This window comes from Suncus etruscus, chromosome 3, assembly GCF_024139225.1.
Source record: "Suncus etruscus isolate mSunEtr1 chromosome 3, mSunEtr1.pri.cur, whole genome shotgun sequence".
NCBI classification, from domain to species: Eukaryota; Metazoa; Chordata; class Mammalia; order Eulipotyphla; family Soricidae; genus Suncus; species Suncus etruscus.
The window spans coordinates 156,367,030-156,394,432 of NC_064850.1; the positions used below are offsets into that span (position 1 = coordinate 156,367,030).

The 27,403-nt window shown below is 37.0% G+C and overlaps 1 protein-coding gene across 1 annotated transcript in view; it reads right to left on the bottom strand.

Moving 5' to 3' along the window:
* CDH2 (cadherin 2) overlaps positions 1 to 27,403 on the bottom strand; it is a 273,767-nt gene that overhangs the window by 58,961 nt on the left and 187,403 nt on the right. Inside the window, exons 5-7 of the mRNA XM_049769551.1 lie at positions 23,912 to 24,067; positions 5,222 to 5,366; positions 933 to 1,105 (exon numbers count right to left, since the gene is read on the bottom strand). Of these exons, the coding sequence (XP_049625508.1) occupies positions 933 to 1,105; positions 5,222 to 5,366; positions 23,912 to 24,067 (474 nt within the window). The remainder of the gene's footprint in view (positions 1 to 932; positions 1,106 to 5,221; positions 5,367 to 23,911; positions 24,068 to 27,403) is intronic.

The following is a 27,403-nucleotide window of genomic DNA, read 5'->3' on the forward strand; positions in this document are numbered from 1 at the left end:
GGAAAGAATGTAAGTGTTTGAATAGAATGATGAAAAATTAGAGAAGGCTAAGAACAGAAAAATAGGATAAAACATTACTGGTGCTGGAATCACATGAAAAAAATCATATTGTTGTGTAGAACCACAGTGGGTAAGTCTATTACAGTGATATGAGATGGAATTACCTGATAATAACCAACATAACTATTCCATCTCAGATTCTGATACTGCATAATTTCAAAACACTCAATATTTTATGCCTTTTCAAAAATATCATATTGCTGCTATATTTCTAAAGACTATCAGTAAAATAAATACAGTTGTTAGAATTTCAAACCTGTCATAATTAATCTTAGGATTTGTATGGAATCAGACTATACACAAGGGATACAAAAATATGAAGTACACACTTATTACGAGACACAATTTACAATCACCCCAAATTCATGCCAATATTTGGGCATGGCTTTGAATTTATTTGCTCACAAAAACCTTGAAATGGGGTGTTGAGAAAATGCCACCAATTAAAACAAGTAGTTGCCAGAGAATTATGGGAGTAAGTTAATGCTCAAAACTAATTATTATTAGATTCTAACAATTATTTAACCAGAATAAATATTATCATTTAACCTACATAAATTACCTTGGAGCTACATGTCTCAGTCAGGGGCTAATGTCTCCCTTTAGTTCCCAAGATATTCCAAAGGGGCCAAGATGAAAATGCATAAATGGGAAGTCAAATCATAAGACTCAGGGTCAGTTGGTATAATGGGAAAATCACAAGAAGGAAATAAAGTTAGAATGAGGATACTATTAGATAAAGTTTAGAAACACTGCTATAAAAAGTAAAATTGATTTCCCAATAAAATTAAACATTAAAATCATTCTTATGGACATATTATTTCTTAGACATAATATAACAACAAAACCAAATATGATTCTTGATGGCTTACTTCTCTATCAAGTCCAGCTGCCACTGTAATAATATCACCAGTCTCATTGTTGATTGTAAACATGTTGGGTGAAGGGGTGCTTGGAGCCTGGGACACAATTCGGTACCTCAACATCCCATTTAGAGCATTTGGGTCATCAGCATCAATAGCAGTGACTGTCATCACATATGTTCCTAGACACAACGCAATCGATAATAAATGGTTATCATCTCTTCAAGGGTTCAACCTTCAATTATACAAGGCAGACTTATATTTTAAATCAATCCTAATTTCACTGATCTAAAAACACATTTGCTATTTAGGTCTAAATAAGAGACTATTAAAAAGAACAAAATTCTATAAAAATGTGAAAGGTGGCTTAGAAACAGAAATATTATTTTCATTTATATATTTATATCAAATGCTCCATACTTTAAAGACAAGTTAACTCCATAATTCAAAGAAAAAGGTCACATTAGATTTTTACATATTCAATATGAAAAAATAATATTGATATCCTTTTAACGTATTTTATGGCCACTGTCACATTTTCCATTATGCAATACTATCTAAAATGACATGCTGAGCATGAGTCTCCCCAATGCCCAAGTTACTTTCTGAAAGTAAGCTGTGTGCATAACGATGCATACTCCATTTACTCAGGTCATAAGGAATTATCCCAAGCATTACTGTCTTGGTACATTGAAGAGGAGTTTGGCATTGCGGTTCATTATTTCCTAAGAGATTAAAAAGCACTGTGAGAAACTCTGGGAGTTCAATTTATTAGGTATTTTGGAAAGAAAATTTACAAAGCATTAGGATCAAAATAAGTTCAAACTTAGCTATACAAACCTGTAATTTAGACAAAAATACAGTTTCTATTTAAAGTATATCATTGCTTTGTGGAATCTTTCTAAAAAATGGTTTATGAAAATTTCCATTTCAAGCCTAGCCCTTTTACTAGTACTCTAATCTTTCGAGCTTTTATAATTGCTATCTTTAATCATGATATATTTTAACCCATATTTAACTTAGGTAAATAGTCACATTATTCAAATCTCTTTCATGAACCCTTTCCTCTAAATCCTAACTTGAGAGACAAAGACAGAGAGAGGAGTGAGAGCAAAAATGAGAGACAGACAAGAAAAATGTCAGAGTCAGGCTGGACGGAAGGCAACTAGGGGGATTGTGGAGGAAAATATGCACTGGTGAAGGGTGTTAGACGTTGTAGGACTGAAATTCAATCATGAACAACTTTATAATCATCTCTCACAGTAATTTAATTAAAGAATGTATTTTAAAATTGAATTAAAAAGAAAATATAAAACTATCTTAAATCCTTAGATTAGTATCATTTAGCAGAATAAAGGGGTTTTGAAAAATACTTTAAAATAAATTTATTAAAATAAGTGTTTGATCTTCCTGCCTATTTTATACCTTAGATTATATAAAAATTTCTTTCTTTTTTTTTTTTTTGGGGGGGGGGAAGGGTCACACCTGGCAGCGCTCAGGGGTTACTCCTGGCTCTATGCTTGGAGATTCTGGGATTCGAACCACCGTCCTTCTGCATGCAAAGCAAAAGACCTGCCTCCTTGCTATCTCTCCAGCCTCGTATTATATAAAAATTTCTTAGCTGAAAATGAGCCTCAGAGTCCAGGCTCTAAACTCTGTTAAATAATAGTTTAATACTTTGAGTAGTGATTTAACATAATGTTGAACAGTTTAACATAGATTAACATAATGTAAGAATGTTAAATTTAACATCATTTTAAATAAATGAATATTATGTTTGAATGATTGTTTTAAATAAGTAAATGAATGAAAGATTATAATAAATATATGCTTCAGAAACCTGAATCAAAATATTGATTATAGTTCAGTTTAACTAAGGATGGATGATATTATCAAACAATGACTAAACGGATATTTTCAAGCTCACTAAACAACCACAAGATAAATCCTTTCATCTATTCTGATAACTGAAAATTTTTCATTCATGGAAATTAATGGTCAGATGCTCAATAAATATAACTTTAGTTGTTTCTTTTTGACAAAGTTTTTGAAGTTTCAATTTTAATAAGGTTAGAAATAATAGGAGAAAAATGGTCCATTTTAAGAGGCTTGACCGCAGGCCTGAACATATGACCTTTGAGTACTGTTGGGGATAGTCCTGGCAATCTCCAGCACTGATAGGTCCAAACAGCACTTGGTTATTTGGATTAAAAATCCAAACTCTTCTTTAGGATAAAAGCCCAATGTTTATTTACCATTTCAGAATAGGTACATGAAGGGTAGAATAAAGCTCACTAGAATGTGATTCCAAAACTAAAATTATTTATTTTGGGCCTTGATTAAATGCCCTGGCAATAAAATAAGAAAAAAGAAAAAATTTAAAAGATGAAAAGAATGACGTTTGTTTGTTTGTTTGTTTGTTTGTTTTTGTTTTTGGGCCACACCTGGTGACACTCCGAGGTTACTCCTAGCCTTATGCTCAAAAATCACTCCTGACTTGGGGGACCATATGGAACGCCGGGGGATTGAACCGTGGTCTGTCCTAGGTTAGTGTGTGCAAAGCAGACACCCTACTGCTTGCACCACTGCTCTGGCCCCTGAAAAGAATGGCATTTAATTAAAATAAAAGAATGTGTATATTATGTCTCTAAGACTTGTGTTTTAATGAACATTTGTTTAATATGCTTGTATTTTACAACATTACAATACAAAGGTAGCTCATTTTGTGCCAATAAAGAAAGAGGCAGACCTTCCTGCACAGCCTGCTCATTTTTCTAGTTGCCCCCACCTTCAACTCTACTCTTAATGAACACTGACAAGTATTTTGGACAAAGAAAAAAATAATACCAGTTTATGATACTGTTAATTCCTATCTACAAATGATCTGATACATAATAAAGATATATAAATTGAAATTGATGACTAAGGTATTCAGTGCATTTGTGAATATTGAGGCATTTCAACATGAAATAGTGTTGATAAATCTAATATATCACTCAAATACCAAATAATTTAGAAAATTTTGGTGAACCATATTCTTTTACCATTATTATACCAACAGATATCCTTTTTTTTTTTTCTTTACTAGTTTTCAACTAAAAAGGCCTTTCTCTTTCAACTAAAAAGGCCTTGATGTTTATTTGTGACCAAAGTCTACTGTGCTTTCAATACAAGAATATAAAATCTTGGCCAAACATCAGTTCACAATGCTGAAAGGTTTTTGGCAACTGTTGTTTCAAGGCTGGGTCAATTTCCATGACATCCTTTAAAAGCTAGGTCTGCAGATGACACCAGGGTCAGCCTGAAAGTAAACATCTCAAGCAGCTGTAGTGGCAGCAATCACAGCTGCCACAAATCCTTTTACTGTTTTTTGGTTATATCTCATCTGTTATTTTAAGATCCTTCAACTGCATTTTAGTTGCTGCTATCACTAATACATTAAAACTTGTATGTCATGAAAAATTAAAGCTCCTAGTGCTCATTTTCTAGCGTTTCTATACTTCTGACTATAGAATCCAAGGGCCCTATATAGTTTCTATATACAGAAGTAGGTACTGTGGTATCTTGACCAAGGTGAGTGATGTGTCTTGAATACAGGCAGAGGAGAGAGAGGAGGGAAATGGAGGCATTGAAGGTGGGAATGTTGCACTCGTCTAGGGGGACGCTCTTTTCTATAACTGAAACCCAGCCACAGCATGTTTGCAATCATAGTGCTTAAATAAAGATATTATTATAAAAAAAATACATTCAATGCAGAGTAGTAGTAATCTCTAGTTTAAAGCAGACAAGTCTCCAGTTAACCCAGTATGGCAGAAGGCCTGAGAACTCTTTGGAAGCATGATGCTATTATTCAATACCAGTATTTTCATTATTAACTTTGTTGTACAAACAACTTACTCTTGCTTGAATAAACATTGTTTATATAGTTTCTGTGTCAAAGAGAGTTATAATCAAGGTTCCTGAACCAAGATTCACTGTCATATTCAGTATCTGCTAAGTTCCAATATCTCAGATAATAGCATAACAGGTGTACACAGATTTAAGAAAGTGACATAATCCACTTAAAAAAAAAAGATAGGAAAGGTCATTCTGAGGTAAAAATGATGCTTTTCTTTTTCCCCTCTTCAGTCAGTGCTTCTTCTAAATTACTTTTCCTCCCTTCCCCCAAAAAACATTAAGATTGGAAGAATATGGTACTAAGTAGATAACCAATGATTTTTCTCCTTTTACTTATCTAACAGTGTCAGACTACTGAGAATATTCTTAATCCATCCTTCAATTATTATCTTTATCCTTACCGGGCTTTGATCCCTCTGGAACCGTCCCATTCCACACCTGGTGTAAAAACTCTGGTCTATTATCATTCATATCAATTACATTAATGACAATGTCAATGGGGTTCTCCACTTGGTTTCCATTAATGTCCACTGCATGTGCTCTCAACTGCAAAATTAATTAGAAAGAAAACTACTGAACAAATTTTATTACAAACAAAAAAAGTGAGAAGATTAATACACAATCACCTTACTACTCAAAGAGCAAATATGCAGTGTGAGAAGCTGGGGAAGAAACGTGATTTCTCTACAAAAATTTAGTTTTGACTAACTCTACCTAATTAGATTTGATATTGTAGCAAAATATGACCAGGCAGGTATTGTAAATTTTAAAACATTTAATCCAATTACATAAGATTGTAGCAGAGATGGTCAGCATTTAGAGGAGAGGATATCAAATAAGACTAAGGAATTTTGTTGTCTATTGACAGAATCCAAATCTAGTTTGTTCCTGTTCAGCAACCACATTCTTTTAGTACTGGCATGAGCATAATTAAAAAAAAAATGGTGCTAGCACAAAGTAGTCATGGAGATGAAGAAAACAAAAAAGAATCCAAAAATAATTACATGTACATAGGGGATTTTGACAGTAAGATGTTTACTTTTAAACTGTAAAGTCACTCATAAATATTACAAGTACTTCAGAATATAAGATAGCTGTGTCTTTCCAAATCTGATTTCTCAGTTTTCTAAGTATTCTTCCAAGAAAATTTCTTTTCTTGTCAAACAAATACAATCACTCGGCTATTCTTGGCAGAATATCTTAAACATCGTTTCATTCAGCATCCATTTCATTCTTTTCAATAGCTGTGGAGTGTTCCGTTGAATTGCTTCTCTTAATAGAAATGCTTGTATGGTTTTCCTTTTAAGCATGATGCTGGATATTGGTTTCTGTTGGACACTTTATATAGAGTTAAAAAAAGCAGTGACATATTTCTCTTATATTTAGAGATGTAACACATAAAACACAAGATTTAATTTTTAACTTTTCTTTTTCATATATATATATTTGATTTAAAAACCTTGATTACATACATAATTGTGTTTGGGTTTCAGTCATGTAAAGAACACCACCCATCACCAGTGCAACATTCCCATCACCAATGTCCCAAGTCTCCCTCCTCCACACCCGACCCACGCCTGTACTCTAAACAGGCTCTCCATTTCCCTCATACATTCTCATTATTAGGACAGTTCAAAAATGTAGTTATTTCTCTAACTAAACTCATCACTCTTTGTGGTGAGCTTCTGAGGTGAGCTGGAACTTCCAGCTCTTTTCTCTTTTGTGCCTGAAAATTATTATTGCAAGAATGTCTTTCATTTTTCTTAAAACCCATAGATGAGTGAGACCATTCTGCGTTTTTCTCTCTCTCTCTCTCTGACTTATTTCACTCAGCATAATAGATTCTGTGTACATCCATGTATAGGAAAATTTCATGACTTCATCTCTCCTGACAGCTGCATAATATTGCATTGTGTATATGTACCACAGTTTCTTTAGTCATTCGTCTGTTGAAGGGCATCTTGGTTGTTTCCAGAGTCTTGCTATGGTAAATAGTGCTGCAATGAATATAGGTGTAAGGAAGGGATTTTTGTATTGTATTTTTGTGTTCTTAGGGTATATTCCTAGGAGTGGTATAGCTGGATCGTATGGGAGCTCGATTTCCAGTTTTTGGAGGAATCTCCATATTGCTTTCCATAAAGGTTGAACTAGACGGCATTCCCACCAGCAGTGGATAAGGGTTCCTTTCTCTCCACATCCCCGCCAGCACTGTTTGTTCTCATTCTTTGTGATGTGTGCCATTCTCTGTGGTGTGAGGTGGTATCTCATTGTTGTTTTGATTTGCATCTCCCTGATGATTAGTGATGTGGAGCATTTCTTCATGTGTCTTTTGGCCATTTGTATTTCTTCTTTGTCAAAGTGTCTGTTCATTTCTTCTCCCCAATTTTTGATGGGATTAGATGTTTTTTTCTTGTAAATTTCTGTCAGTGCCTTGTATATTTTAGAGATTAGCCCCTTATCTGATGGGTATTGGGTGAATAGTTTCTCCCACTCAGTGGGTGGCTCTTGTATCCTGGGCACTATTTCCTTTGAGGTGCAGAAGCTTCTCAACTTAATATATTCCCATCTGTTAATCTCTGCTTTCACTTGCTTGGAGAGTGCAGTTTCCTCCTTGAAGATGCCTGTAGTCTCAATGTCCTAGAGAGTTTTGCCTTTGTGTTGTTCTATATATCTTATGGTTTGGGGTCGGATATCGAGGTCTTTAATCCATTTGGATTTTACCTTCGTACATGATGTTAGCTGGGGGTCTAAGTTTAATTTTTTGCAAGTGGCTAGCCAGTGTGCCAACACCACTTGTTGAAGAGGCTTTCTTTGCTCCATTTAGTATTTCCTGCTCCTTTATCAAAAATTAGGTGATTGTATGTTCGGGGAACATTTTCTGAGTATTAAAGCCTATTCCACTGATCTGAGGGTCTGTCCTTATTCCAATACCATGCTGTTTTGATAACTATTGCTTTGTAGTACAGTTTAAAGTTGGGGAAAGTAATTCCTCCCATATTCTTTTTCCCAATGACTGCTTTAGATATTCTAGGGTGTTTATTGTTCCAAACAAATTTCAAAAGTGTCTGATCCACTTCTTTGAAGAATGTCATGGGTATCTTTAGAGGGATAGCATTAAATCTGTCAATGCCTTGGGGAGTATTGCCATTTTGATGATGTTAATCCTGCCAATCAATGAGCAGGGTATGTGTTTCCATTTCCACTTGTCCTCTCTTATTTCTTGGAGCAGAGTTTTATAGTTTTCTTTGTATAGGTCCTTCACATCTTTAGTCAAGTTGATTCCAAGATATTTGAGTTTGTGTGGCACTATTGTGAATGGGGTTGTTTTCTTAATGTCCATTTCTTCCTTATTACTATTGGTGTATAGAAAGGCCATTGACTTTTGTGTGTTGATTTTGTAGCCTGCCACCTTGCTATATGAGTCTATTGTTTCTAGAAGTTTTTTGGTAGAGTTTTTAGGGTTTTCTAAGTAGAGCATCATGTCATCTGCAAACAGTGAGAGCTTGACTTCTTCCTTTCCTATCTGGATTCCCTTGATATCTTTTTCTTGACTAATCGCTATAGCAAGTACTTCCAGTGTTATGTTGAATAGGAGTCGTGAGAGAGGACAGCCTTGTCTTGTGCCAGAATTTAGAGGGAAGGCTTTTAGTTTTTCTCCATTGAGGATAATATTTGCCACTGGCTTGTGGTAGATGGCCTTAACTATATTGAGAAAGGTTCCTTCCATTCCCATCTTGCTGAGAGTTTTGATCAAGAATGGGTGTTGGACCTTATCAAATGCTTTCTCTGCATCTATTGATATGATCATGTGGTTTTTATTTTTCTTGTTGTTGATATTGTGTATTATGTTGATAGACTTATGGATGTTAAACCATCCTTGCATTCCTGGGATGAAACCTACTTGATCGTAGTGGATGATCTTCTTAATGAGGTATTGAATCCTATTTACTATTTTGTTGAGGATCTTTGCATCTGCATTCATCAGCGATATTGGTCTGTAATTTTCTTTTTTCGTAGCATCTCTGTCTGGTTTAGGTATCAAGGTAATGTTGGCTTCATAAAAGCTATTTGGGAGTGTTTCCACTTGTTCAATTTCATGAAAGAGTCTTGCCAGGATTGGTAGTAGTTCCTCTTGGAAAGTTTGATAGAATTCATTAGTGAATCCATCTGGGCCTGGGCTTTTGTTTTTGGGCAGACTTTTGATTACCATTTTTATTTCATCAATGGTGATGGGGGTGTTTAGATATGCTACATCCTCTTCTTTCAACCGTGGAAGATTATAAGAGTCCAAGAATTTATCCATTTCTTCCAGGTTCTCATTTTTAGTGGCATAGAGTTTTTCAAAGTAGTTTCTGATTACCCTTTGAATCTCTGTCATATCAGTAGTGATCTCTCCTTTTTCATTCCTAATACGAGTTATCAAGTTTCTCTCTCTCTCTTTCTTTGTTAGGTTTGCCAGTGGTCTATCAATCTTGTTTAATTTTTCAAAGAACCAAATTCTGCTTTCGTTGATCTTTCGGACTGTTTTTTGGGTTTCCACTTCGTTGATTTCTGCTCTCAGCTTTGTTATTTCCTTCTGTCTTCCTATTTTTGGGTCCTTTTGTTGAGTACTTTCTAGTTCTATTAGCTGTGTCATTAAGCTACTCAGGTAAGCTCCTTCTTCCTTCCTGATGTGTGCTTGCAAAGCTATACATTTTCCTCTCAGTACTGCTTTTGCTGTGTCCCATAAGTTCTGATAGTTTGTGTCTTTATTGTCATTTGTTTCCAGGAACCTTTTGATTTCCTCGTTGATTTCATCTCGGACCCACTGGTTATTCAGTATGAGGTTGTTTAACTTCCAGGTGCTAAAGTGTTTCTTCTGAGTCCCTTTGGAGTTCACAAATAATTTCAGAGCCTTGTGGTCAGCGAAGGTAGTCTGCAAAATTTCTATCCTCTTGATCTTATGGAGGTATGTTTTATGTGCCAGCATGTAGTCTATCCTAGAGAATGTCCCATGTACATTGGAGAAGAATGTGTATCCAGGTTTCTGGGGATGGAGTGTCCTACATATATCCACTAGGCCTCTTTCTTCCATTTCTCTCCTCAGGTCTAGTATATTCTTGTTGGGTTTCAGTCTGGTTGACCTATCCAATGTTGACAAAGCAGTGTTGAGGTCCCCCACAATTATTGTGTTGTTATTGATATTGTTTTTCAGATTTGTCAACAGTTGTTTTAAATATTTTGCTGGCCTCTCATTTGGTGCATATATGTTTAGGAGAGTTATTTCTTCCTGCTCTACATACCCCTTGATTAATATAAAATGTCCATCTTTGACCCTTACAGCCTCCCTGAGTATAAAGTTTGCATTATCTGATATTAGTATGGCCACTCCAGCTCTTTTATGGGTGTTGTTTGCTTGGATAATTTTTCTCCAGCCTTTTATTTTGAGTCTATGTTTGTTCTGACTATTCAGGTGCGTTTCTTGTAGGCAGCAGAAGGTTGGATTGAGTTTTTTGATCCATTTAGCCACTCTGTGTCTCTTAACTGGTGCATTTAGTCCATTGACGTTGAGAGAAAGAATTGTCCTGGGATTTAATGCCATCTTTATATCGAAATTTGGTGTGTCTTTTGGTTAGTCTTGTTTTACATTAGGTCTTTCAGTTTTTCTCTTAAGACTGGTTTTGAGTCTATAAAGTTTCTGAGCTGTTTTTTGTCTGTGAAATCATGTATTCTTCCGTCAAACCGGAAAGTGAGTTTTGCTGGGTACAGTATTCTAGGTGAAGCATTCATTTCATTCAGTCTTGTCACAATATCCCACCACTGTTTTCTGGCCTTGAGTGTTTCTGGTGACAGGTCTGCTGTAAATCTTAAGGATGCTTGCTTGAATGTAATTTCCCCTTTTGATCTTGCTGTTTTCAGAATTCTGTCTCTATCTGTGGGATTTGTCTTTGTGACTAGGATGTGTCTTGGGGTGGCTTTTCTTGGGTCTCTTTTGGTTGGTACTCTTCGAGCATGCAGGATTTGATCACATGTATTCTTTAGCTCTGGAAGTTTCTCTTTAATGATGTTATTGACCGTTGATTCTTCCTGGAAATTTTCTTCCTGGGTCTCTGGGACTCCAATGATTCTTTTTTTTTTTTTTTTTGAGTCTCAAACTTTTAATTTAGGTACTGAATTCAGATACATTACCTCAATTGGATTTTCTTTGTGTAGGATTCCTAAGCTCAATTTTCTTGATCATGTGATAGTTTAGATATGGAAACCTCTTTGGAGTATTTAAAAATTTATGGCTACTTAGAATATATAATGGGATAAAAGCAAAAAAACTACTCTTTGAAAAATAACAGTGAAAGCTTTTATATTTTCAAAGCATTCTCTTTTTCTTTTCTTTTTTTTTCTCCTTTTTTCAGTTAATCCTAAATTGTAGTGCATCTTTTATACTTTTTTCTTTTTTTTTTTAACACCACCCATCACCACTGCAACATTCCCATCACCAATGTCCCAAGTCTCCCTCCTCCCCACCCGACCCCCGCCTATACTCTAAACAGGTTCTCAATTTCCCTCATACATTCTCATTATTAGGATAGTTCAAAATGTAGTTATTTATCCAACTAAACTCATCACTCTTTGTGATGAGCTTCCTGAGGTGAGCTGGAACTTCCAGCTCTTTTCTCTTTTGTGTCTGAAAGTTATTATTGCAAGAATGTCTTTCATTTTTCTTAAAACCCATAAATGTGTGAGACCATTCTGCGTTTTTCTCTCTCTCTCTCTGACTTATTTCACTCAGCATAATAGATTCCATGTACATCCATGTATAGGAAAATTTCATGACTTCATCTCTCCTGACAGCTGCATAATATTCCATTGTGTATATGTACCACAGTTTCTTTAGCCATTCGTCTGTTGAAGGGCATCTTGGTTGTTTCCAGAGTCTTGCTATGGTAAATAGTGCTGCAATGAATATAGGTGTAAGGAAGGGGTTTTTGTATTGTATTTTTGTGTTCTTAGGGTATATTCCTAGGAGTGGTATAGCTGGATCGTATGGGAGCTCGATTTCCAGTTTTTGGAGGAATCTCCATATCGCTTTCCATAAAGGTTGAACTAGACGGCATTCCCACCAGCAGTGAATAAGAGTTCCTTTCTCCCCACATCCCCGCCAACACTGTTTATTCTCATTCTTTGTGATGTGTGCCATTCTCTGTGGTGTGAGGTGGTATCTCATCGTTGTTTTGATTTGCATCTCCCTGATGATTAGTGATGTGGAGCACTTTTTCATGTGTCTTTTGGCCATCTGTATTTCTTCTTTGTCAAAGTGTCTGTTCATTTCTTCTCCCCATTTTTTGATGGGATTAGATGTTTTTTTCTTGTAAAGTTCTGTCAGTGCCTTGTATATTTTGGAGATTAGCCCCTTATCTGATGGGTATTGGGTGAATAGTTTCTCCCACTCAGTGGGTGGCTCTTGTATCTTGGGCACTATTTCCTTTGAGGTGCAGAAGCTTCTCAGCTTAATATATTCCCATCTGTTAAATTCTGCTTTCACTTGCTTGGAGAGTGCAGTTTCTTCCTTGAAGATGCCTTTAGCCTCAATGTCCTGGAGTGTTTTACCTACGTATTGTTCTATATATTTTATGGTTTTGGGGCTGATATCGAGGTCTTTAATCCATTTGGATTTTACCTTCGTACATGATGTTAGCTGGGGGTCTAAGTTCAATTTTTTGCAAGTGGCTACCCAGTTGTGCCAACACCACTTGTTGAAGAGGCTTTCTTTGTTCCATTTAGGATTTTTTGCTCCTTTATCAAAAATTAGGTCATTGTATGTCTGGGGAACATTCTCTGAGTATTCAAGCTTATTCCACTGATCTGAGGGCCTGTCTTTATTCCAATACCATGCTGTTTTGATAACTATTGCTTTGTAGTAAAGTTTAAAGTTGGGGAAAGTAATTCCTCCCATATTCTTTTTCCCAATGATTGCTTTAGCTATTCGAGGGTGTTTATTGTTCCAAATAAATTTCAAAAGTGCCTGGTCCACTTCTTTGAAGAATGTCATGGGTATCTTTAGGGGGATCGCATTAAATCTGTACAGTGCTTTGGGGAGTATTGCCATTTTAATGATGTTAATCCTGCCAATCCATGAGCAGGGTATATGCTTCCATTTCTGCGTGTCCTCTCTTATTTCTTGGAGCAGAGTTTTATAGTTTTCCTTGTATAGGTCCTTCACATTTTTAGTCAAGTTGATTCCAAGATATTTGAGTTTGTGTGACACTATAGTGAATGGAGTTGTTTTCTTAATGTCCATTTCTTCCTTATTAGTATTGGTGTATAGGAAGGCCATTGATTTTTGTGTGTTAATTTTGTAGCCTGCCACCTTGCTATATGAGTCTATTGTTTCTAGAAGCTTTTTGATAGAGTCTTTGGGGTTTTCTAAGTAGAGTATCATGTCATCTGCAAACAGTGAGAGCTTGACTTCTTCCTTTCCTATCTGGATTCCCTTGATATCCTTTTCTTGCCTAATCGCTATAGCGAGTACTTCCAGTGCTATGTTGAATAGGAGTGGTGAGAGAGGACAGCCTTGTCTTGTGCCAGAATTTAGAGGAAAGGCTTTCAGTTTTTCTCCATTGAGGACAATATTTGCCTCTGGCTGGTGGTAGATGGCCTTAACTATATTGAGAAAGGTTCCCTCCATTCCCATTCTTGCTGAGAGTTTTGATCAAGAATGGGTGTTGGACCTTGTCAAATGCTTTCTCTGCGTCGATTGATATGATGATATGATTTTTATTTTTCTTGCTGTTGATGTTGTGTATTATGTTTATAGATTTACGGATGTTAAACCAGCCTTGCATTCCTGGAATGAAACCTACTTGATCGTAGTGGATGATCTTCTTAATGAGGCATTGAATCCTATTTGCCAGGATTTTGTTGAAGATCTTTGCATCTGCATTCATCAGCGATATTGGTCTGTAATTTTCTTTTTTCGTAGCATCTCTGTCTGGTTTAGGTATCAAGGTAATGTTGGCTTCATAAAAGCTATTTGGAAGTTTTCCTGTTTTTTCAATTTCATGAAAGAGTCTTGCCAGGATTGGTAGTAGTTCCTCTTGAAAGGTTTGAAAGAATTCATTAGTAAATCCATCTGGGCCTGGGCTTTTGTTTTTGGGCAGACATTTGACTACTTTCTTAATTTCCTCAATAGTAATGGGTGTGTTTAGATATGCTACATCCTCTTCATTCAATCGTGGAAGATTATAAGATTCCAAAAATTTATCCATTTCTTCCAGGTTTTCATTTTTAGTGGCATAGAGTTTCTCAAAGTAGTTTCTGATTACCCTTTGAATCTCTACCATATCAGTATTGATCTCTCCTTTTTCATTCCTAATACGAGTTATCAAGTTTCTCTCTCTTTCTTTCTTTGTTAGTTTTGCCAGTGGTCTATCAATCTTGTTTATTTTTTCAAAGAACCAACTTCTGCTTTCGTTGATCTTTTGGATGGTTTTTCTCGTTTCCACTTCATTGATTTCTGCTCTCAGCTTTGTTATTTCCTTCTGCCTCCCTATTTTTGGATCCTTTTGTTGAGCACTTTCTAATTCTATGAGCTGCGTCATTAAGATATTCAGGTATGCCCCTTCTTCTTTCCTGATGTGTGCTTGCAAAGCTATAAATTTTCCTCTCAGTACTGCTTTTGCTGTGTCCCATAGGTTCTGATAAATTGTGTCTCCATTGTCATTTGTTTTCAGGAAGGTTTTGATTTCCTCTTTGATTTCATCTCAGACCCACTGATTATTCAGTATGAGGCTATTTAACTTCCAGGTGTTAAAATTTTTCTTCTGTGTCCCTTTGTAGTTTATATATACTTTCAGGGCTTTGTGGTCAGCAAAGGCAGCCTGCAAAATTTGTATCCTCTTGATATTATGGAGATATGTTTTGTGTGCTAACATGTAGTCTATCCTAGAGAATGTCCCATGTACATTAGAGAAAAATGTGTATCCAGGCTTCTGGGGGTGGAGTGTCCTGTATATATCTACTAGGCCTCTTACTTCCATTTCTCTCCTCAGGTCTAGTATATTCTTGTTGGGTTTCAGTCTGGTTGACCTGTCTAGTGTTGACAATGCCGTGTTGAGGTCTCCCACAATTATTGTGTTGTTATTGATATTATTTTTCAGATTTGTCAACAGTTGTATTAAATATTTTGCTGGCCCCTCATTCGGTGCATATATGTTTAGGAGGGTGATTTCTTCCTGCTGTACATATCCCTTGATTAATACAAAATGTCCATCTTTGTCCCTTACTACTTTCCTAAGTATAAAATTTGCATCATCTGATATTAATATGGCCACTCCTGCTTTTTTTTGGGTGTTGTTTGCTTGGATGATTTTCCTCCAGCCTTTTATTTTGAGTCTATGTTTGTTCTGACTATTCAGGTGCGTTTCTTGTAGGCAGCAGAAGGTTGGATTGAGTTTTTTGATCCATTTAGCCACTCTGTGTCTCTTAACTGGTGCATTTAGTCCATTGACATTGAGAGAAAGAATTATCCTGGGAGTTAGTGCCATCTTTATATTAAAGTTTGGTGTGTCTGTTGGTAAGCCTTGTCTTAAAGTATGCCGTTCAGTTTTTCTTTTAAGAATGGTTTTGAGTCTGTGAAGTTTTTGAGCTGTTGTTTGTCTGTGAAACTATGTATTGTTCCTTCAAACCTGAAAGTGAGTTTTGCTGGGTGCAGTATTCTAGGCGAAGCATTTATTTCATTGAGTTTTGTCACTATGTCCCACCACTGCCTTCTGGCCTTGAGTGTTTCTGGTGACAGGTCTGCAGTAAATCTCAAGGATGTTCCCTTAAATGTAATTTCTCTTTTCGATCTTGCTGCTTTCAGAATTCTGTCTCTATCTATGGGATTCGTCATTGTGACTAGGATGTGTCTTGGGGTGTTTTTTCTGGGGTCTCTTTTAGTTGGCACTCTTTGGGCATGCAGGATTTGATCACATGTATTCATTATCTCTGGTAGTTTCTCTTTAATGATGTTCTTGACTGTTGATTCTTCCCGGAGATTTTCTTCCTGAGTCTCTGGGACTCCAATGATTCTTAAGTTGTTTCTGTTGAACTTATCATAGACTTCTATTTTCATCTATTCCCATTCTTTGAGTAATTTTTCCATTGTTTGATCATTTGCTTTGAGGCTTTTTTCCAATTTCTTCTGCTGTATGTAATTGTTATGTATCTCATCTTCCAGTGTACTGATTCTATCCTCAGCTGCTGTTAACCTGTGGGAAATCTCAAACATGTTTTTCTTCAATTCATCTACTGAGTTTCTCAGACCTGTTATTTGATCTGAAATTTCCGTTTGGAGTTTTCTCATTTCTATCTTCATATTCTCCTGATTCTTTTTAGTTTTCTCTTCTATACTTTGTTTGAGTTCTTTGAACATGTTCCATATTGCAACTCTAAACTCCTTATCTGAGAGACTGACTAGGTGGTTGATCATGTTCAAGTCATCAGAGTTGCCATCTTCATTCTCTATGTCTCGCACTGGCCCATGTTGTTTCCCCATTGTCACACTAGTACTGCGTGTTTTTCTACGTGTTGTGATTGTATTTATTGGCTAAATGCTGTGCACCATCGCGGAGGGGAGCGGAGCAACCGTGCTCCTCTGGCTTCTCCCTTTCTGGGCGTGTCGACTCACCTCCACGGAAGGCTCACAGGAAGGCAGGCTGGCAGATGGGCCGCACCCAGGATGAAATCAGGCCAAAAATGCAGGACAGCAGAGTAGAGAGGCAGAAGGGTGCTGGCATCTGAGATCCAGCAAAGTTCAGTGGCTCCTCCCTTTCTGGGCGTGTCGACTCACCTCCACGGAAGGCTCACGGGAAGGCAGACTCCCCGGAATGTTCACAGGAAGGCAGGCTGGCTGATGAGCTGCACCAAGGGTGAAATCAGGCCGAAAATGCAGGACAGCAGAGTAGAGAGGCAGAAGGGTGCTGGCATCTCCCAATGATTCTTAAGTTGTTTCTGTTGATCTTATCATAGACTTCTATTTTCATCTGTTCCCATTCTTTGACTAATTTTTCCATTGTCTGTTCATTTGCTTTAAGTTTTTGTTCCAATCTCTCCTGCTGTATGGAATTGTTATGTATCTCATCTTCCACAGCACCAAGTCTATTCTCAGTTTCTGATACCCTGTCCCAGAGCTTATCCATTTTGTCATTCACTTCGTTTACTGATTTTTTCAGGCCTCTTAGTTGACATGTTATTTCAGTTTGGAGTTTTGTGATTTCTGTCTTCATATTTTCTTGATTATTATTAGTGTTCTGTTCCACTCTATCCATGGTTTTTTGGAGGTCTTTGAGCATCTTCCATATTGCTACTCTAAAGTCCTTATCTGAGAGGTTGATTAGTTGGTTGGTCATTAACTGGTCATCAGAATTGTCATCTTCATTCTCTATGTCTGATGCTGGCCTGCATTGTTTCCCCATTGTCACACTTGTATTGTGGTTTTTTCTACGTGTTGTGGTGGTATTCATTGGTTATATGATGCAGGTAGCACACTTCTCTGGCTCCGCCCTTTCTGGATGGGCCTGCTTGCCTCCAAGGTAGGGGAGTCCTCCGTGGATGAAGCCTCACACAGGATCAAATCTTAGGCCCGAGTACGCAGCAGAGAAGACAGTCTGGAGAGAAGTTCTTGCTTCTGTGATCCAACACAGTTCTTAGTGTGTTTTTTTATCTTCTTGTGATGGTGTTATTTTTTTAGAAAGAGTGCATGGCTGCGTAGCGAAGTGGAGCTAAGTGCCTTCTGGAGCCTCTTTTCAGCCCACTCTCAGGAGGTTCACGCAGCAGGATAGTAGAGACACACACAGGCAGCACTCACAGTTTTTCATAGTCGGGCCCCACTGGACAGACGTAGTTTTCACTCGCTTGCTTGGCAGCTTCAGAATGCTGTATTTTTGGGGTCGCTTCCCAAGACTGAGGAGAGTTGCTGGGTAGCTTCAGTTTTTGGGGGGTTTGCTTCCCAGGGCTCTGAGGTGAGCTTCCAGAGTTCAGGAAAGACAGAGAAGAATAGGACAGGGCTCCCTTCAGGTCCTCAGTTTCCTCAGAAGGAGCACAGCCGGGTGGAGACTCTGCAGGTAGAGCAATCAGCACTCTGCCTGGAAACCCCCACATCCAGCTATTTCTTACTCACTCACTTGCTGGGTAGCTTCAGTTTTTTTGGAGTTCGCTTCCCAGGGCTCTGAGGAGAGTTTCCAGAGTTCAGGAAAGACAGAGAAGAGTAGGACAGGGCTCCCTTCAGGTCCTCAGTTTCCTCAGAAGAAGCACAGCCGGGTGGAGACTCTGCAGGTAGAGCAATCAGCACTCTGCCTGGAAACCCCCATATGCAGCCATTTCTTACTCACTCACTGGCCGGGTTTGTTTTCTTAATGTCCATTTCTTCCTTATTACTATTGGTGTATAGAAAGGCCATTGATTTTTTTGTGTTGATTTTGTAGCCTGCCAACTTGCTATATGAGTCTATTGTTTCTAGAAGCTTTTTGTTAGAGTCTTTAGGGTTTTCTAAGTAGAGTATCATGTCATCTGCAAACAGTGAGAGCTTGACTTCTTCCTTTCCTATCTGGATTCCCTTGATATCTTTTTCTTGACTAATCGCTATAGCAAGTACTTCCAGTGCTATGTTGAATAGGAGTGGTGAGAGAGGACAGCCTTGTCTTGTGCCAGAATTTAGAGGGAAGGCTTTTAGTTTTTCTCCATTGAGGATAATATTTGCCACTGGCTTGTGGTAGATGGCCTTAAGTATATTGAGAAAGGTTCCTTCCACTCCTATTTTGCTGAGAGTTTTGATCAAGAATGGGTGTTGGACCTTATCAAATGCTTTCTCTGAATCTATTGATATGATCATGTGGTTTTTATTTTTCTTGTTGTTGATGTTGTGTATTATGTTGATAGATTTATGGATGTTAAACCATCCTTGCATTCCTGGGATGAAATCATTGACGTTGAGAGAAAGAATTGTCCTGGGATTTAATTATATATATAATTATATATTGTATATATAATATATGATTATATAATTATTTAATTATATCAAAATTTGGTGTCTCTTTTGGCTAGTCTTGTCTTAAATTAGATCTTTCAGTTTTTCTCTTAAGACTGGTTTTGAGTCTTTAAAGTTTTTGAGCTGTTTTTTGTCTGTGAAATCATGTATTCTTCCGTCAAACCGGAAAGTGAGTTTTGCTGGGTACAGTATTCTAGGTGAAGCATTCATTTCATTCAGTCTCGTCACAATATTCCACCACTGTTTTCTGGCCTTGAGTGTTTCTGGTGACAGGTCTGCTGTAAATCTCAAGGATGCTCGCTTGAACGTAATTTCCCCTTTTGATCTTGCTGTTTTCAGAATTCTGTCTCTATCTGTAAGGTTCGTCATTGTGACTAGGATGTGTCTTGGGGTAGTTTTTCTGTGGTCTCTTTTGGTTGGTACTCTTCGAGCATGCAGGATTTGATCACATATATTTTTTAACTCTGGAAGTTTCTCTTAATGATGTTCTTGACCGTTGATTCTTTCTGGAAATTTTCTTCCTGGGTCTCTGGGACTCCAATGATTCTTAAGTTGTTTCTGTTGATCTTATCATAGACTTCTATTTTCATCTGTTCCCATTCTTTGACTAATTTTTCCATTGTCTGTTCATTTGCTTTAAGTTTTTGTTCCAATCTCTCCTGCTGTATGGAATTGTTATTATCTCATCTTCCACAGCACCAAATCTATTCTCAGCTTCTGATACCCTGTCCCAGAGCTTATCCATTTTGTCATTCACTTCGTTTACTGAGTTTTTCAGGCCTGTTAGTTGACATGTTATTTCAATTTGGAGTTTTGTGATTTCTGTCTTCATATTTTCTTGGTTCTTATTAGTGTTCTGTTCAACTCTATACATTTTTTCTTTGAGTTTCTTGAACATCTTAATATTGGTTTTCTTAAGTCCTTATTTGAGAGGTTGATTAGTTGGTTGGTCATTATCTGGTCATCAGAATTCTCTATGTCTGGTGCTGGCCTGCGTTGTTTCCCCATTGTCACACTTGTATTGTGTGTTTTTCTACGTGTTGTGGTGGTATTCATTAGCTAAATGATGCAGGCAGCACACTCCTCTGGCTCCACCCTTTTTGGATGGGTCGACTTGCCTCCAAGGGATGGGAGTCCTCCATGGATAAAGCCTCACACAGGATCAAATTTTAGGCCCGAGCATGCAGCAGAGAAGACAGTCTGGAGAGAAATGCTGGGCTTCAGTGATCCAGCACAGTTCTTAGAGTGATTTTTTCTTCTTGTTTCGATGGTGTTCTTTTCTTAGAAAGAGTGCACAGCCGCCTAGCGAAGCGGAGCAAAGTGCTCTGCTGGAGCCTCTTTTCGGCCCACTCCTAAGAGGTTCACGCAACAGAATATTAGACAGACACAGAAACAGGCAGCACTCACAATTTTTCACAGTTGGGCCCTCTATTTCTAACATTTCAATATCTTAGAAATAATTCTTGCAAAATTATCAACATCTTAGAAATAATTCCTCCCATTTTTGACACATAAATGGAGCACTTATACTGAATAATACTTGTAATTCTATGAAATACTTTATTTTTTTGTTTGTTTTTGTTTTGGGGCCACACCCGGCGTTGCTCAGGGGTTACTCCTGGCTGTCTGCTCAGAAATAGCTCCTGGCAGGCACGGGGACCATATGGAACAACAGGATTCGAACCAACCACCTTAGGTCCTGCATTGGCTGCTTGCAAGGCAAACACCGCTGTGCTATCTCTCCAGGCCCCGAAATACTTAATTTTTAAATTCTATAAAATACTTAATTTTTTAAGTAGGAACACTCTTTTATACATTCAGTGATAAATTGGAGAGTAAGCATTTCCCCCTAATATGGTATGAATTTATTTCCTGGATTTTAACTATAAAATTTGGAGTAATAATTCGGATAGGAAAATATATTTAGGATTTTTATATTGATATAATTTACTTTAATAAATTAGATCATAATTAAGACAAGTTTATTTGTGTACTTTTTAAATCTATTATGCAATGCTACTTCTGTAAAATATCTGGAAGCTTTATTTCTCTTTTATTAAATATTTTAAACAATAAAAGGAGCATTATTAATTTATTTGGTCAAACAAAATAAAACTATATAGGATGCTATGAATCAAACCAGGGCCAGTCCTGTATGTGGGAGAGGGAGTTTCAACATTCAATTAAAGCATTTTTAATTTATCTTACTTTAGTTTGTACTAGATCTTTTTACTCTGCCACATGTTAGCATTTTAATAACTTAAAACTTCAATAATTAATAAAGTTCATAAAGTTATATATGTTCAGCAAATAAAGTTAAGAACAAGTATGAATAAAAATTTTGTAAGACTAAGCATTGGTGACATCATTAAGAATATCCAATCAATGTATGGTTTTAGATAACTAGCCAAGCAAAAAAAACAAACAAAAAAAAATCAATTGTCCTTCTACTACAATTATTTCCACAAAGGTTCAATATTCATTTATATATTTTTGAACTTAAACTCTTAGATGCTGAAGAAAAATAACTACAATATAAAAATTTATTTAAAGAAAGATATGATTTATAATTGGGTTTAAATGATAAAGTCACAAATATAAATAACAAATGGAAAACGATATGGCCAATCAATATTTAGTAGTCAACAGATAAATATTTTAATAATAAAGAAAAGAATTAGATACCCAATTGTAAATTTGACAGAAGACAGGAATAGGGAACTTAATCTGATCTGAGATAAACTTATGCAACTTAAACATCAAGTACATTTCTTCAGTTCGCTTTCGATTTTGAGCCATACCCAGCTATGCACAGAGTGTACTTTTGGATTTATACTTAGGGAGTCATTCCTGCAAGTCTTGGAGGATATTAAATGCTGGGGATAAAAATCATGTCAGCCATGTGCAAGGGAAGGGACTTCTGCTGTATCATCTTTCCAGATATAACATTGTTTACAAATATACAAATGCTAATATTTGTAATAATAAAAAAAAGTATATTTCCTATCCATGAAGTTGGGACACACCATAATTATTCCTTTTTTTTTTTTTTTTTTTTTTTTTTGGTTTTTGGTTTTGCGGTCACACCTCTAGTGACGCTCAGAGATTACTCCTGGCTATGTGCTTAGATATTGCTCCTGGCTTGGGGAACCATATGGGACTCCGGTGCATCAAACTGAGGTTTGTCCTAGGTTATTGCGTCCAAGGCAGATGCCCTACCACTTGCGCGGCTGCTCTGGCCCCAGCATAATTAGTCTAAAAAAATTTTTCACAGTATTTATGAAATAATTTCCTTCCAAGGACATGGTGGGTAAATGAACAGGGAAATTTAATTGATATATCATGTATAGTCGTAAAACAAAACAAAGTTATCCAATATATACCAATAGGCAAACAATTAAAACTATTCTACAATCATTCAAAAGAATGACGAGGAGCAATAAAAATACTAATAATTAATTTTGTATGGAAATAAAAAGAAATAAATTCATGATTGCTATGTGGTAAAATCTGGTTTCAGAATATAATGTCAATTTTAAGAACAAAGTTATACTTTGGCATGGAGAAAATATCTCCTAGAACATCATCAAATCATTAGAAATGATAAAAGATTACTTTCATGTACTGGTATAATAATCAATTTGTTAGTATGCAATATTTAAACTAATTTACTTTTTTATATTTGAATATTTTTAAAATATACTTGCTTAATTTTAAAAAGAAAGTAACATTTTCAGTAAAATTTTTAATATTCATGAAGAAAGTAGAAAAGCAATTTAGATTTCTATATTAAATTTATTAAACAACCACTGAAATCTTATTCCAGGAAAATGCAAAAGCAAAACTGGAAAAACAAACAAAGAAAAATGCCTACTGATATTTCTACTTACATATTAGGTAATTGCTGAGTTTTCAAATACTTTCTACAATATTATCTTTAAATTGGAAAAAATAGTATATATAGATTGATAAAATCAATAATATATTTTAAGATTATGCAATGTAACTAACATTAAAAGCTATTCTAGTGGAATATTAAAATGAATACAATGAAAAATTAAGAACAGCATTAAAAATAATGTAAGAAATTTAAATAAAGTATCTAGAAAAGTCACCAAGATTAGCAGGTTATTGAAACCAAATGCTGGTAGTGTAATAAAAAGACAAGAAATACGAATTTTCAGTTGGAGTGTAATAGTTGGACATTTTTCTGTATAGAACATGACTAACAAATCACATATATACCACCTGCTTTTTTTTTTTTTTCTTTTGGGCCACACCCAGCAGTGCTCAGGGGCTACTCCTGGCTGTCTGCTCAGAAATAGCTCCTGGCAGGCACGGGGGACCATATGGGACACCGGGATTCAAACCAACCACCTTTGGTCCTGGATCAGCTGCTTGCAAGGCAAACGCCACTGTGCTCTCTCTCCGGGCCCACCACCTGCTTTTCTAATGCTATATTTTATAGGAATAATTAACCCAATTAAAACGGAAAAATGGCAAATATAGATATTCACTGGCATGTGACTAATTAAAATTATAGTCTATAGATAGAAGAGAATACTATTAGGCCAATAAAAAGGGTTATGATAGCTGCTTAAAGTACCAATCTTGAGTCTCTTTAATTGAATTTATTCCCATGGGGCCGGAGAGATAGCTTGGAGGTATGGCATTTGCCTTTCATGCAGAAGGTCATCAGTTCAAAATCCTGGCATCCCATATGGTCCCCTGTGCCTGCCAGGAGCAATTTCTGAGCATGGAGCCAGGAATAACCCCTGAGCACTGCTGGGTGTGACCCAAAAACAAAACAAAACAAAACAAACAAAAAAAATTTATTCCCATAAATTCTTAGCCACATAAACACATAAAAAGAATTAGATTAGGCAATGTTAACTTTCTTTAACCCTGAATGTTTTAAATGTTTGTAATACTACAACACATTTTATTAATTTTAGAAAAAGTGCAAGTTACTTTGAAATGGCTACAATTCTGGTGGTCAAACTTGAACATTAATGCTTTTATACTTATGTATATTTGCTAACATTTAGAAGAGTATTAGTGCACAGAATTTCAGCAGGTTGAATCTTACATGAAATCGGGCTATCTGCTCGCGATCCAGAGGTTTAGTCACTGACAGCTGCCCCGAGATGGGGTTGATAATGAAGATACCAGTAGGAGGCTGGTCGGCACCTGGCCCCGTGACGCTATACCGCAGTGAGAGGTTTTTATCTCGATCAGACCTGATCTGAGGATCAAGAAGACAATCACATTAAACAGACAAAATGAGATCATTATCAGGGAGAGGGCATGCCTCACCTCAGGCCCCTTTTCAGTAGTAAACTTACACCATCTCTTTCAGAAAAATCAGTGACACTCTCCCAGCCCTGTTCATCTTTGTTTCTTGGTGCTAGACTTCAAAACAGGGATGTCCCCAACACCAGAAGGTCTGGGGACAATGTTAACATCTGAAAGAATACTCACTAGGAGCAGTGTAAAAAGTCAAATGAAGGAGTGTCAGTTTTGAAATCAAATTCTATTCTAGGAGTTTCTAGGTCAAAGCATTTAACCTAGCAACAGGTGTCCAATTTATTTAATATAACAATTGTTTATCATTTGAATCAGCTAAGAAATAATTGTCTAACCATGGTGTGAAATAGACTCACATGGTAATTCTCACAGGGTTGAATTTGGAGGTCAGATTTCTGTACTGGCATTATACTGACATTCACTTCAACAAAGCTTTTCATATCATTTTAAGATACTATTTATTACCCACAATGTTTTCTTAGTAACAAAGAATACATGAAAAGATTTTAAATATAATTCTACACTCTCAAGCATCATGCACATCAAGGGCTGACTATGTTTTTATTTTTGTTTTTGTTTTGTTTTTTTTTGAGGGAGGGGTTTTGCAAGTCAGCCTCTGAAGAGGTTGACTGATGGAGGGATGGAGGATGAGGTCTTTTCCCTCCAGCTCGGAGCACGCGTCTGCCACCCTGTCCAGCCAACGGTTCTGAGGTGAAACAGCGGGTAAACAGCTCGCAGACAGTCAGGCTTGTGGAAATATTAGCTTTATTCGGTGGACAACACTGAAGTACAAAGACTCAGCATAAGTTCCAGCCAAAAGCCTCTCGCCTTCCACAGACCCTTGTTTTTATCCCCCAGCATCAGATACCACCCAATGGTGGGATCAGATACCACCCAATGGTGGAAGCAGAATCAGGTACCACCCTAGGGTGGGGGCAGAATGCCAGGTCACACCCTAGGGTAGGGCACAATCACCGATCAGGGTAGGGTCAGTAACATAATAATCCCCTAAAATATTTACATACACAACAATTCCCCCATTTGTTTTTAGTAAACAAACAATATTGTCTACAATTATTAAAGGAAAAACTAGTCAATAATAAAAGAGAGGCTGTTTGCATAAGAGCATCACAGGAAAATGTAAAGAAAAACTTCTAACCTAAACACAGAGTCCGGCTTCCAAAGTGCTTTCTGGAAAAAAAGGCAGCTGCGATCAGCACAGAATGACCGACCTGCGGCAGATAAGCACCAAAAGCTATAGATAGGCCAGAAGTGGCGATGCTTGTGGCCTAGCTCAGCTCAGCTCTGCTCTGCTCTGGTAAAGCTATGTGGAAACCGCGGCCTGGAAGTGGCTTTTTGCAGCGAGCCTGGGACCCAACCTCCAGATCAGGAGAATGAAATGGCTCAAGATAACCCAGTTGAAACCCCATGGAAGAAAACCACATGGAGACATCGGCGTGGAAGAAGACCGTGGTCTGGACTAATGGTTTTTAGGTGAAGGGATTAAGTGGGTAGCCACATATTTTACACATAGTTGGTGATGGGATACGTTTTAGTTAGTGGTGTAAAAAAAATTAGTTAAAAAAGGGGAGAAATAACAGTAAAGCCCAAATGAACAATCTAATTTAAAAACCGCCGCATTTACCTTTCTTTCAGGTGTAGCTCCTGATTAAGTCATTTTCTTTATAATTTAAATGTGTTTTATTGTTTTCCATAGTTAATATTTTCAATTGCAAAATGTTTTATGGTGTATTTAAATGTACTTAGCCTGTTTTTAAAATGTGTGTTATGCATTTATGCTGTAGTACTTATGTATAGGGAAGGTTAATAGGAACAGAAAGTTCCCCCAAAATAGTTTAATAGGTATAGGAACATGAAAGTTCCAGGATAGTGCTCGGTAGAAAAGCATTAAGAAAATTTTAAGTTACAGGTGTATAGTATATTTTGCAGAAATGTTATGTTTTTGAAAAAGGCTAGTATGTTAATTTTCACTTTATTACATTGTTTCTATGGAAATATTACCTGCCTTTGGCTAAAGGCGGAGTAAGATTGCAAAAGCTTATTATCATTTATTTATATTAAGGGAGGGGCACCCTGTGTTTAGGTTAGAAGTTTTTCTTTACATTTTCCTGTGATGCGCTTATGCAAACAGCCTCTCTTTTATTATTGACTAGTTTTTCCTTTAATAATTGTAGACAATATTGTTTGTTTACTAAAAACAAATGGGGGAATTGTTGTGTATGTAAATATTTTAGGGGATTATTATGTTACTGACCCTACCCTGATCGGTGATTGTGCCCTACCCTAGGGTGTGACCTGGCATTCTGCCCCCACCCTAGGGTGGTACCTGATTCTGCTTCCACCATTGGGTGGTATCTGATCCCACCATTGGGTGGTATCTGATGCTGGGGGATAAAAACAAGGGTCTGTGGAAGGCGAGAGGCTTTTTTGCTGGAACTTATGCTGAGTCTTTGTACTTCAGTGTTGTCCACCGAATAAAGCTAATATTTCCCAAGCCTGACTGTCTGTGAGCTGTTTACCGGCTGTTTCACCTCAGAACCATCGGCTGGACAGGGTGGCAGACGCGTACTCCGAGCTGGAGGGGAAAGACCTCATCCTCCATCCCTCCATCAGTCAACCTCTTCAGGGGCTGACTTGCAACAGAGGGGTTCATACCCTGCAGTGCTCAGGGGTTACTCAGAAATCACTCCTGGCAGGCTTGGGGACCATATGGGATGCTGGGATTCGAACCACCGTCCTTCTGCATGCAAAGCAAACTGTCTACCTCTATGCTATCTCTCTGCCCCCAAGGACTGACTACTTTTTCTTCCAAACACAATTTCCAGGAAAACTAAATTTAAAGATAATTGGTCAGAGGAACATACAGAATGGGGAAAGAAAGAACAGCTAGAGCAATGCTATTTAGATATTTATGTAAGCATACAAAATCCAGTAACAGAATAAAGTACTTGTTTTTTAAGTCAAAGAAAAAATTTCTTTTTATTGTTTTTATAATAGGAAAATAGAAACATCCTTGTTTGAGGGTTATGCCACTCATTCCTAAATTCAACTACAACATGCATTACAATAGTTATCACACAAATCTATGACTGAAAATACAGCTTTGAGAAAGTATGCACTAAAATTATAAATTAACCACATACAGAAACAACTCTCTCTTAATACATGGTAGTCTTAATATAATTTTAAGAATATAATGTCAGGGGCCGGAGCAATAGCACAGCGGCAGGGGTTTTGCCTTGCATGTGGCAAA